General features: G+C 39.8%; 2 protein-coding genes across 3 annotated transcripts; one reads left to right on the top strand and one right to left on the bottom strand.

Annotated features, from left to right (window-relative positions):
* Positions 1 to 206: 206 nt before the first annotated feature.
* Positions 207 to 3,324, bottom strand: zic1 (zic family member 1 (odd-paired homolog, Drosophila)). Its single transcript, XM_056738015.1, has 3 exons — positions 1,971 to 3,324; positions 1,367 to 1,530; positions 207 to 1,086 (listed from the first exon to the last, which is right to left on the bottom strand). The coding sequence occupies exons 1-3, from the start codon at positions 2,938 to 2,940 to the stop codon at positions 889 to 891; spliced, it is 1,332 nt and encodes a 443-aa protein (XP_056593993.1). The 5' UTR covers positions 2,941 to 3,324; the 3' UTR covers positions 207 to 888.
* A 1,197-nt stretch (positions 3,325 to 4,521) lies between these two features.
* On the top strand, positions 4,522 to 11,672 carry zic4 (zic family member 4). 2 transcript variants are annotated; one of them, XM_056738014.1, is made up of 3 exons: positions 4,522 to 7,667; positions 7,776 to 8,393; positions 10,523 to 11,672. In XM_056738014.1, the coding sequence occupies exons 1-3, from the start codon at positions 7,244 to 7,246 to the stop codon at positions 10,960 to 10,962; spliced, it is 1,482 nt and encodes a 493-aa protein (XP_056593992.1). In that variant the 5' UTR covers positions 4,522 to 7,243; the 3' UTR covers positions 10,963 to 11,672. The 2 variants fall into 2 exon arrangements, with proteins under 2 accessions (XP_056593992.1, XP_056593991.1); XM_056738013.1 differs by having other exon boundaries at positions 4,522 to 8,393.
* The last annotated feature ends 749 nt before the right edge of the window (positions 11,673 to 12,421 follow it).

Here is a 12,421-nt window from a genome sequence, read left to right as displayed (position 1 = left end):
TTGAATGCATTTTTGTTGTACGTTTAATTCTTTAATATTGTACGAAAAGTAACCAAAACATTATTTTGTAAACTAAATTTTACATACCCTACGAACGCATTTTCCATAAATACCGATTATCTCTAACATGTGTTACCGATCCTTTACATGCGGATAAATATGGAAAATTGAGTTATATACAAGTAATAATTTCTTGCAATTGCCAATGCAATAGACAGATAGGTTTATATTTTATCACTTACATAAACAAGATTGACACGGAGCTTCAGGCTTTCACTACACGGTTTATCGACATGACATTAAATAACAACAACTGTGTGCTACTCAGACTGGACTTCAGACGAAATGTTGCACTGGATACAAAAGCACATTAATACTAATCGGTTAGGTAAACGTGTAGACTGTGGTAATACTGGGTAATTCACATTTGGTACACATAAACTATAACATTATTTTCAGTCAAGACTATTCATCGCAATATTCGTAAAACCATCTCATTTCCATATATCTAGGGACCACATTTTTCACAAATTCCCTTAAACTGTATTATGACTATTTACAAAATAAAATATTACATTTTAAACTAGATGAATCTTTATGTACAAAAAAGGAAAAAAGATACAGGCGGTGACCTGCTGGTAGCATGCAATTGGAGTTCGCTGTGCATCTTCCGAAAATATAGGTAAAAAAGGGAAAAGAAAAGGAATTGAGAGAAATCTGGAAAAGGCTGTTAAGAGCTTTGTACACTCCGTCCATGCAATGCTCTCTCTAGACAGCCGTTTAAGAAAGATTCTTCACATTGTGTGTGTATGTAGGTCCACGCGAGAATAGGCTGTTTTTGAGTCCTGGTTCCCAAGCAGTCTTAATTCTGCAGTCTTTTGAAAATATTTACACGTACCATTCATTAAAATTTGACGACAGAGTGCTGTGGCTGGTCGTGTGGTGGACTGTGGATGATGCTGGTGATATGGAACTGCTGTTCTGGTTTTCTGTGGAAGGGGACACGATGGTGGGCGGCGTGGAGGACTCGTAGCCCGAGCTGGCTGCTGGAGAGGGTTGGGATGCTTGAGATGTTGCCTCGTGAACCTGCGATGAAGCCAAACAGAAAACAGTTTTTTAGTCGTGTGTTGTTTATTATTTCTCATATCAAGAAAACAATACAATTACGACTGATTTATAGTATTTTACATTGTTAATTTTTACTGAATAAGCTTCTATAATTTATTTTGACTTCCTAGTTAAATTTCGTAAATACAAAATGCCTTTATAAAATAATAACAATAGTTTTAACAGCAAAATACAAAATATCTTGATACAAAAATATATTCATGCTTTAATGTATAAGAAATAGTGATGCTGTTGTTACCTTCATGTGTTTCCGGAGGGAGCTTGGATGTGTGTAGGATTTATCACACATTTTGCAGAGATAGGGTTTGTCAGAGGTATGGACGTGCATGTGTTTCTTACGGTCACTGCTGTTCGCAAAGCGCCTGTCACAACCCTCAAACTCACACTTGAAAGGTTTTTCACCTAACAAAGACAGAGCAAATACATTTTACAATTCTACACATTTTTAGAATATTTCAAAGAATTTGACTGTTTTTCATTTTTATTTGAAGAGAAGATATATGGGGGGAAATAAATTCTAATTTAACACAAACACATTTGTTGTCAAATATAAATACAGATATATAAAGTCAAATATAAAGTCACGAAACGTTTTACAAACAATTTGCCGATCCAATTATTTTCGTTATTTTGTCGCGGTATATTATATCTGCATATTTGTAATAGTATTAAAATCAGAAACTTTCGATTTAAATTCTAAGAATTATTGCCGTGTTAAAATAAATATATGTATATATATATTATTTGCTTCACTTTCAAGACATGCTTATTAAGCGCTCGGTATTCATTAAACATAAATGATGTTAATGTTATTTAGAATTTAGCAATTACAAATTTCTTACCGGTGTGCGTTCTTTTGTGAATTTTTAGATTTTCCGATCGGGCAAATACTTTTCCACAGCCAGGGAATGGACAGGGGAACGGTTTCTCTCCTGTGTGCACTCTAATATGATTCACAAGTTTGTACTTTGCTTTAAACGGTTTTCCTTCCCGAGCACACTCTTCCCAAAAGCACATGTGATTCGACTGTTCTGGTCCACCAACGTGCTCCACCGTCAGGTGTGTCACAAGCTCGTGCATGGTGCTGAAAGTTTTGTTGCAGGCCTTTTTCGGATTCGTCAGTTGCTCCGGTTCGACCCATTTGCAGATGAGCTCTTGTTTTATGGGCTGTCTCATGTATCGAAAAAAGGCCCCTGCCCCGTGATGGGCAGCCATGTTCATGTTCATGGGGCCATAGCCGTGTAACTGAGTCGATGCGTAGTGCTCGGACCTGGGACTCGCTACGTGACCATATTGCTCTGCCCTGCCGTACATGTCCCCGGAAAAGCCGAGCCGCATCTGACTGTTCACCACGTTGGATGAGGCGTGCGTGGCCGCTTGTTCATGCAGTCCGGGGAAGAGCAGGTGCCCAGCGGCATCAGAGTGTCCATGTGGGCCGGCAAAACTTCCAGCGGCGGAGGCGAACAGACTGTGCTGCGCGCTCGTGGCGTCTCCGAAGCCCCGATTCCGAAAGAGAAAGTCTCGAGTGGAGTTAAAGGCGGCGGTGGAGTAAGAACTGACATGAGTGGGGTGGTGATGGTGTCCCAAGGCAGCGGCGGCGGCGTAACCGGGTGCCTGCGAGGAAAATGCTGTTTGCCCAGAACCAAGATCGTGGGAGCCGTGGTTGATTTTAAAAGCACCCATACCGTCGGCGAACGGATTGATGCCCAAAGCCACTTCTCTGTCTGTAACTTCGCCTGTTGAGTGATGTCTGGCGGAGCCGAAAGTAGTCACTCCAATGGTGGGATACTGTGGTCCTGCGTCCAAGAGCATCTTCAGTCTACAGCGGAGGAGACTGAAAGAGGAGGAATCTCTAACAACTGTCTCTGCTTGCTATTTCTCTGACTTAAGTGTGCGAGGCAAACTACGATTCCCTATTTCTATTTACTTTTTGTACTGGAGAGGAATTTCCCCTCTCCTGCTCATCCGATGCACACGCAAATCATGTGCAATATTGTCTTTTGCGGTTTATCTTCCTGTGGCGCAACTTTCACCTCCTCAGTCAGGCGGTGAGCTTCAGACTGATAGTCGCAATCATTCCTGCAGATAAATGAATTGAAAGACAACACAGTCCACCCCTGATGAATGGGGAAGGAGGGGGGCAGCACGTGACCCCGTGCTTGGGACATCATTGGAGAGGGCGCTCCCCCCCTACTAACATTCACTCACCAAATAACAGCCCGCCATGCCTCAGCATCCGTACGATTGGTCGGTTTACATCATCAATCTACGGGATTGTCGGGAGGTTGCTGACTGTGATTTTGCTCTGGATGTTGAAATTCAGAAAACAGAGTTTAGTGAATGCATGGCCGAATAATAGCTTTTGTTCTAGACGGAGGACTTCCACGTTTGGCCTACTTCTGAGGAGGCCTGATCTGTAAGCATTCAGCATGCTCTACGAGACAGTGTATCTGCAGAGCCAGACTAAACCTAGGTGCATCTAGTAAACACTCTATGGAATCGGATATAGCGGATTCCATATGGCATGGAACTTAAGCGCGTGTTCAGAGAAGAAGCGAGCACTCCATTCCACAGACACTTTCCGCAAATTTAGAAACAAATAGTGTGTGCGTGCGTGTGTATAAAGTGGGGTTTTATATAGTGACAAAAAAAAGAAAATATAGATTTTATAAGCATAGTTAGAGCCTGATCTTATTAGTAAATTAATGCACAAGTCAACATTGGTACATACATTTGTAGTGCACAATACGCGTTAATACATCACTTATAATTGTTAAAAACCTTTTTTAAAAACCTTTCTATGAGTAGGACACTGTTGCACCACTTGTTTTATACGCAGTAGAATTCACCATGCGCGCTTCTGGAAAACACTTAATTTATGATGCATTTACTTACTTTACTTTCACATGACGTCAAACACCATAAAGACACATTTTAGATTGTGTTTTGTAAGTTTTTCTTTTAAACTGTAGGCCGTGTGCATTAGCGCAGAGGCCTTTCGCAGATACTTTTAGACGTCAGGTAACATAATCAAACCTGCGAAAGCGGAGACGCCTTGCGTTAATCTCTCAAAAACACAGGTTGAGAATATAAATAAGGCCGTAATGTATCACCCTTGTGTGTGTAAAAGTTGTGGGTTGTGGAAGTTGTGAAGTGGGATTTCTCTCTGCAGGAAACTCCGGCGGTTGGAGTTCAAAGCCGCATGAACAGACGAGCCATTAAAATATCATCCAGAGTGCAGCCTTCAGTTCCATACACTCCCAAACTCTTTCCAGAGAGGGAAAGAGGGGGAAAGAGCCAAGGAAAGCTGTTGAGCTGAAAGTTTTGTCCTAAGGACGTTATCTTTATTAAAGAAATCTGGACGATGTCTTCAACAGGTGGAAAACGGTAAGATTTGTGTTGTAAGGACGAAATTAATTGGGTGATGGAATCTCTCGGTATTTTTACCGAACAAAATAAACAGTAAAAATATGTAATGATTTGTTATGCATACATACGTTGTGTATGCAACAGCTAAATGAACCAAAAAGATGTGTTGGGCTTGGTGCATGAGATAGAACTCTTTTCTGCGAAATGAACTGCGTAAAAATGTGGTAAAACGGAAAAGCACGCCGATTGGCACTATATAGATTTCATAACTTTGATACATAAACAAAGTTCCGCCGTATGACTGTGCAAAAGACTTTGAATTCATGTTAAAACATAATAGCTGTAACATATAATTTCATATTTAACTTTAATGCTTTTTTGGTGCGTAATTGTTCTATTCAGTGATTTAAGTTAGTTAGTTTAAGTGACTACTTTTGTTTGCATATTTGATTTCCCTCTGCCACAAGTAAAGTAGCTTGTGACGAAACTTTTTGTGCTAAAGATATGCCTGAAGAATGAAACTACGACTTATTAGACCATGAGCCCTAACCATTCATAGTTCACCAAATGTTTACTTATTTATGACATGGATGGAGTTGCTTTGTCACCATAGGCCTGACAGATTACATTCATGAGGTCTCTCAAGGGAATTCAAGGTTCCCAGAATAAACAATATAATGCATCTTGGCTATAATCAAAATGAAGTCAATGTGAAAAATGCCACTTTAGTAGCTTTTAATATTTGTATGATAATATTTATGTTATAAAAACTAATCAATTCTAGGTCGACATTTGACACGATCACAATATCACTGCGGTTCACTAAGGAATGTTTATTGCTGCATCCAAAGAAATGATGCCGCGCCTCAAGTCTTCGATGTGATGCATATGTGAACGCAAACATACAAAACGTTTCACGCCACGCACCAGTGTGGAGTCGGGTGGGAGGGTCAACTGTTTCCATTTGAATCAATACACATTATCATTAAATTAATATGATTACGCTCTCTTATATACTGTTTCTATACTTGAACGTACAATCCTTCTGATACAGTTCTGCACATTATATTTTGCATAAATCGAATTGTAACTTACTGACATTCTTTTGGGTCAAATCACCGAAAACGTACTATACGTCCTTAGCATCCTCGAGATGATTTAGGTTGCAGTTACGTGTGTATTTAAGTAAATACTATTTTTTGAAAAATTAAGTGTGAATAATCACATGGACTACTGGAAACTTGCTCTTTTGATCACAACTTTACTAGAACCAAGATTTCGAGAAGTCTGCAAATGCAAAAGAAGAAAGTGCAAAACTTGCGGAAACAGGGAGGCAAAGGAATTTAACACAAACACTCGCTTTAAAAGAAGTACATTATTGTGTAAAAATGCTTACCCTGTTTTCTAAACTTTGTTGATAACTTAGGCCTACATTGATACAATAGTACATAAATGGGATACACCAATTTTTAGCCTATAAAAACATTTGAACTTTTCCTGTGTTTTCACAGCAAAAAATAAAACACATTTTCCATACAGGCACTCACTGACCACATATCAAAGTATTTCCTTAAATGCTTTTGCGAGGAATGTCTTCCTTTAGACCGAGCTAAAAAATGTGCTCAGACGGTGGGGATTATTCTTTTCAAGGTTTTACTATAAAGAATAAAAAGCCGGTTCCAGTTTGATGATTGCATTTTATTTGTTTAGGCCTATATGATATTATTAATTAAACGAGTGTTTATTATACGAGAAACAATTAACAGTAGTCCGATACTTTTTCCAAGATTAAACTATTTTAAATTCTACATAACATTTACACTGGCTGCCCTGCCAAGATTCTTTGCTTTGCTGCCCCGTTCACTTTTGATGAAGCACCACCTCCTGTGTGCCTGATCCGCCACTGCTGAACAACTGAGGCCGAAAATTACCCCCGATCATAACAACAGGTCTTTTGCGTTACTTATTTTCTCCGGACAATAGGCGCCCTTCGCGCTTTTCACAAGACACCGATCCCATGACGACGCAGAGCATGGTTAGAGAAAAAAAATCTTAACAAAGGGTTAAATACAGAAACATCGGAGCCTGAGTAGACAGCATAAAATTGACAACGTCAACTTTGTACTAACAGTCGTTTCCGGGAATATTGTGTATCCTACTCGCGCGCGGATGTTTTTGGTGAACCGACTATGTAACGGTATAAATATTTAGTGCTTGCAAATCCATTCGGTTCTGAATCCTATAGCAGTATGGAAAATGCACTCGCCTCAAAGCGCGTTGCAGACTTTCCACCGTTGCAATATACATAAAGATTGCATCGCTTCGATGTAACTTGGGATCGCAGTTAAAAGTACAATAACCTTTGCATAAGAAAAACATTTTTTTTTTCATCTACTGCCTGAAGCTCGACGCATGCGCTCTAGTTGTTTGCTGTCACTAAAACATTTTTCTTCACATTGGAAGCTGTCACGAGTGACGTCAATCACAGAGCTCTGACCAATTAGAACGCTCGGTGATTGTTTGGCTCCACGGGCTGCAGCGCCTACCATGAATCTCTATTCAGTATATCAAAGCGTCCTGCTGCTGCCTCTCAACCGAATGGGATTCCACGTAGGCACTGAGATAGCAACTAAACTTTAGGGAAGTAGGTTTTTTTCGTCTGTATTTTTCAAAGCGATTAAAATATATTTGTCATCATCATTATTATTATTTTGCCTGCTGTCAAGTTATTCTAAAATTAGGAGTAATGAGCGTGGATGCTTTGGGAAGCCCTGTGATGGACCCCGCGTTTTCCAAACGGAACACGACGCTGAGATTAGTTGACTTGGCAGGGGCTCACCACCATCACCATCATCACCACCATACCCCTCAGAGCGTGACAGGCTTCCCGGGGTTTAGCAGCCATCCACACTCAATGGCTCACTCGCACCCTGGGGAGATGACTGCGGAACCCCGCCTGGGGCCGAGTCCATTCGGGCCAGAACACATGGGGCACTCCGCGGCCCTCAAAATCAGCCCAACCCATCATTATCCCCACCACCATCACCACCACAATCATCATATTGCAGGCCACACTGAAGTGGTCTCCAGTCAAACGGGAGCTTTTGGCCCGGTGCAGGCGACTACGGTCCCGTACTCCATGTCTCACACGGCCCAGGCGTTATCCGCAGGTAGGGATTTCCTCATTCGACGAGATTTGACAGCTCAAGCTATGCCCGTGCTGACCGATCAGACTTCTGGTGCAGGCTCTCACCACGGAATGTTTGTCTCAACAACAGGTAGCTATCCGGGACACTATGGTCATCACCCCGACCCTGGGAACCATACTCTCTTCCCTGGACTTCATCACGAACAGCCATCTAACGGAGCACCAGGTGGCCAAGCCTTGAACGGACAAATAAGGTTAGGAATACCTGCCGAAATGTACGTTAGGTCTGATCATTTGAGTCAAGTAGCGAGCTCCAGGGCAGACCCGTTTGCCGGTTCTCCTCTGCACGGATACGGGGGACTCAATCTGAACATGAACCTCAGCGCACACCACCATGGAGCCGGTGCTTTTTTCCGTTACATGCGACAACCGATCAAGCAAGAACTCATCTGCAAGTGGTTGGAACCGGAGCACTCCGTCAAGAAACTTTGCTCTAAAACTTACAGCACCATGCACGAACTGGTGACGCATGTGACTGTCGAGCACGTCGGAGGACCAGAGCAAGCGAACCATATCTGTTTTTGGGAAGAATGTCCACGAGAGGGAAAGCCGTTTAAAGCAAAGTACAAACTCGTGAATCACATCAGAGTGCACACCGGAGAGAAACCGTTTCCCTGTCCGTTTCCTGGCTGTGGAAAAGTATTTGCCCGATCGGAAAACTTGAAAATCCACAAGAGGACTCATACAGGTCAGTGACTTAATTATTGTCCCGCAGGACACTTAAATCCTGGTAGCTAACTAGTAATTTAGTACATGTGAAGTGTAAGCAAATTTTGGCGTGCAACTGGTTTATGAAATATGCGAGCTGCCACTTTGCTTATGTAAATAAAGGTACATGTAACCTATTCTAAAATTTAACGAAAAAGAGTTGACAGATTAGAATTATGATTATGAATAAGATTATGTCTTTGTTTTTCTATTTGACGTAATACGTACATAGGCTATTCTTAAAACCGGGACATTTCTCCTAATTTTGGTGGTCTATAACGTGAGCGCCTTGAAATTACGAAAAATAGCCGTAAGGACAAAACAGCAATGAGCATTGTGAACTCTTACTCTTCTGTGTATTTGCTGCTGCTATGTGTGTTTCCAAAACAATTACATTTACAAATTGCTTGCAACTTCATGATTGCCCCAACACATTCATTTGTTTGGGGCCTATTGCTTGTAGTTTTGTCGTCTGTAAAATAAATCAATAAGGATGCATAAAGCTTAACGGTTAGGTTTAGAATATCCGCATTTATTTCCACGATACATCGTTAGTTGACACATTCAGTTTTTCAAAGTTTTAGGGTGCAAATGCACGTGTTTTCACAACGCCAACCCCTCGTGTTGATGTATGTGAATTCACAAAACTCTTTTACTAAATTATAGAAAACGAACAAACACGTGTTTTATTTAGCTTTTGTTTTTCAAGTTATTCATTCAAATAAAATGCTACTGATAGAAAATAATATGCTGAACATGATAGCACATATGATAACGAGATCAGTGTTTTGTTTTGCTTAGACTGCAGCTTTTGTGCACCAGTTGCCCTGTAGGTCAGCGGTGGCGTTTATTTGCACTATTAAGGTTTCAGCAGTACATTTTCTGTTACCACTTTCATTAATAGCAGCAAAAGTCAAGTGTTGTCTCCACTTATTTCTAAACCGTGATAGCATAAGTACCATTAGATGCACTGTTTAACAAAACTGCACACTTTTAGCCGCATGCAACAGGTCCTAGTTTGAAAGGCGAGTTTTCAAACTTCACGGAAGGACATAGTTCATATTTATCAGAAAGTCAACCATGTAAGTGTTTCATATTCGCAAAGATAATTGGTTAATCTGTTTTTTGCAAACTTATTTTGGCACTGTAGCATTTGGATGCTTGAGGGACTCACTATATTTACATTAGAGGGAACAATACTATTTTATGCCATCAGTATTTGGATGTAGTGTTTTACATGATGTAGTGTTTTTTTTTCATTTTATTAACATTTTTTAGTTATTTAATGTGATTTTAAATGACAGCTATTCGTTACTTTTGTTTGCAAGCTACATTTAAGTTAACAGTCATTTTAATGTCTAAACAAGTGATATTACCTATATTACTTTCTATGCTAAATTCCCAGGGGCAGAGAGATTATTTTCTTACTTGGGCGGTATTTGAATCCTTGCTTATGGTTGTGGTTTCCCAAGGGTCTCTTTTTTGCCGCTTTCTTGTAGTACACTAATATTCTTGATTGGCTTTCTCGGCCCAACAGCTGAAGGTCAAATTGATATTCAGCAAGCAACTGTAATTAGACAGCAGCAATTACGCAGTCTTATAAACTCCTGGAGCTTATGTCCTTTGGAAATAAGCACGATGTGATTGAATGTAATTAATTCAAACATTTCTATTGCCTGGCTGCCTTCTCCAGCAGCTATTATGAGTACAGCGGGACAGGCCTAATAGCAGTTTAGATAGTGGATTAGACACTTTTTATGAGATCTGCATGCTCTATATTCTAAAGGTAAATAAAACTAGTATAAGATGACATGCAACAATATGCAGTAGAAGGAGCACAATCATCTGTAATTGAGAACAGAAATCATTTTTGTCCATAATGTTTTAGTCACAAGTGGCTTGCCATCAGAGAGACAGGGCAGTAAAAATATAATCAGGATATCATGAGACTGGTGTGACCTGATTTACCCTGTGCTGACAGACTTTTGGCCTATGTGCAGAGAGTATGCATTTAGTTGCCTGCATATTGAAATCACAACGAGTACATTTGTAGTATGAGTAGGCTGCACATTTTTATTGACATTATACTTCTGTTTTCTCATTTTATAGGTGAAAAGCCTTTTAAATGTGAGTTTGACGGCTGTGACAGACGGTTTGCCAACAGCAGTGATCGAAAAAAGCATTCCCACGTGCACACCAGCGATAAGCCGTACAACTGCAAAGTCAGAGGTTGTGACAAATCGTACACGCATCCCAGCTCTTTGAGAAAACACATGAAGGTGCACTGCAAGTCTCCACCTCCGAGTTCGGGTTACGAATCATCGACTCCATCTCTTGTTTCTCCTTCATCGGACTTGGGACGGGAGCCAGCTCCCTCCACGCTCTCCGAGCCTCTCTCACAATCGTCCCAGGCGGCAAATTTAAGCGAATGGTACGTGTGTCACAGCTCCGGTGCCAGTGGCCCTCAGACCCCACCCAGCGGTTCATCCACACCGGGCCATACAGATGGGCCGCCGTACGGCAATGTTGAACGAAGGGACGCCTTCTAGCAAAAAGACAGCCCTCTAATATTCCCTTTTTGACAATTTCTTATTTTTGGACTGAATGGCCACAGACTGACGCCAAGTCAATTTAAAGAGTAGGCTTGCTCAATTTTGATGCCTTACTGAAGGATGCACTGGCCCCTGACAGCTGATGTCACTGCCTAAACACCAATCGATTAAAAAAGTCACGAGTGTCTATGTTTTTAAATAGAGTACTGATCGTACGCATGTTGCTGTATTATTTTGTAAATTCATTTTTTTAATTTATTTTTATTGGTAAATAATTTCATTTTCTATTATTGAACCAAAGTGCTTAATTATTAAATTGTACATATGTAGATGATGACGTTTTAATGTCTATGTGTGAACGGTAATTTTGTAACGTTTGGTCTTTCAGCATTTTTAAAATGTTTGCTACTATACTTTGTACAAAATTGGTATATGGGATTATTTGAGTTTCATAAAGACGTAGACTTTTCCTCTTTTTGTGCTTTCTCCAGCCGAGCCAATTTGATGGAAACAGTGTTATTGTATTTGATATGACGTTTCATTTATGATTAATCATTAATCTATGTGGTTATTTTGTGATTTTGTAAAACCTGTCAGCAATCAATTTTTATGAAAATTATGAATTATCAGCAGAGACCTTAAATTGTGTACCGAAATGCCTTGTACGTTGTCAGTATTTTGAATAAACTGTGTATGACGCAAAGCAAGACCTATAAAGTACATCGTAAAATTCAAATAATACCAAAACAGAGAATTTAAAAGAATTACTCAAAATATACAGATTAAATTATTAATTATGTTTTCCCTGTATAATAGTCTATCAATTTCTTTATATTTTTTATATATTCTTTTTATATCTATATAAGATAACATTTTCTAAACCCTTTTATATTGCTTATACACACAAATATACCCTAGCTTTACACTCCAATTACATGGGCAGCAACTGATGAAAGAGTTGCATATTTTCACACAGACTTCAAAGAGACTTTTATACAAAGAGACATTTTTTTTCACGACGGTGAATCTTCATGGTGAGTTAGGAATTCTATAGCAAAGCCGAGTCAAATTCAAATAATATGGGCGCCAGTGCTTGTGCACCGTCCTGTCAGAAAGAATGCAATGTTCGCGCTCAAAAAGGTAAGTCTACAAATCTACAATTTGTTTCTTTTTTTCCAATATTAGTGCGATAGTTAGTTCGTTTGTTTTATTTAATTTCAGTGGAACAAATTCGTCGAAATGGTCGCATTTTCACAAGTTACTTAATAGTGATATAAAGGCAATGATATGAACGTAAACAGTTTGGTCTCAACAATATTCTATTAATTGTTAATTATTCGATGCATCAATCCATATTTGTAAGTTTACACACATAACCTCAACTTTAAGTATTTTTTTGGGGGGGTGGATCTACATGTAAATGGCTAACACGTTTATCTCAAGTTTTTTTTTATTG

Source organism: Triplophysa dalaica, chromosome 23, assembly GCF_015846415.1.
Source record: "Triplophysa dalaica isolate WHDGS20190420 chromosome 23, ASM1584641v1, whole genome shotgun sequence".
Lineage (NCBI taxonomy): Eukaryota > Metazoa > Chordata > Actinopteri > Cypriniformes > Nemacheilidae > Triplophysa > Triplophysa dalaica.
Note: the sequence above shows the minus strand (reverse complement) of the source record. Positions and strands in the feature narration are given on the sequence as shown.

Coding starts and splice junctions, on each gene's coding strand:
- zic1 (XM_056738015.1), bottom strand. CDS start 2,940: ATGCTCTTGGACGCAGGACCACAGTATCCCACCATTGGAGTGACTACT. Junction 1,531..1,970: donor TCACAAAAGAACGCACACCG/GTAAGAAATTTG, acceptor TGTCTTTGTTAG/GTGAAAAACCTTTCAAGTGT. Junction 1,087..1,366: donor CCCTCCGGAAACACATGAAG/GTAACAACAGCA, acceptor GCTTCATCGCAG/GTTCACGAGGCAACATCTCA.
- zic4 (XM_056738013.1), top strand. CDS start 7,244: ATGAGCGTGGATGCTTTGGGAAGCCCTGTGATGGACCCCGCGTTTTCC. Junction 8,394..10,522: donor CCACAAGAGGACTCATACAG/GTCAGTGACTTA, acceptor CTCATTTTATAG/GTGAAAAGCCTTTTAAATGT.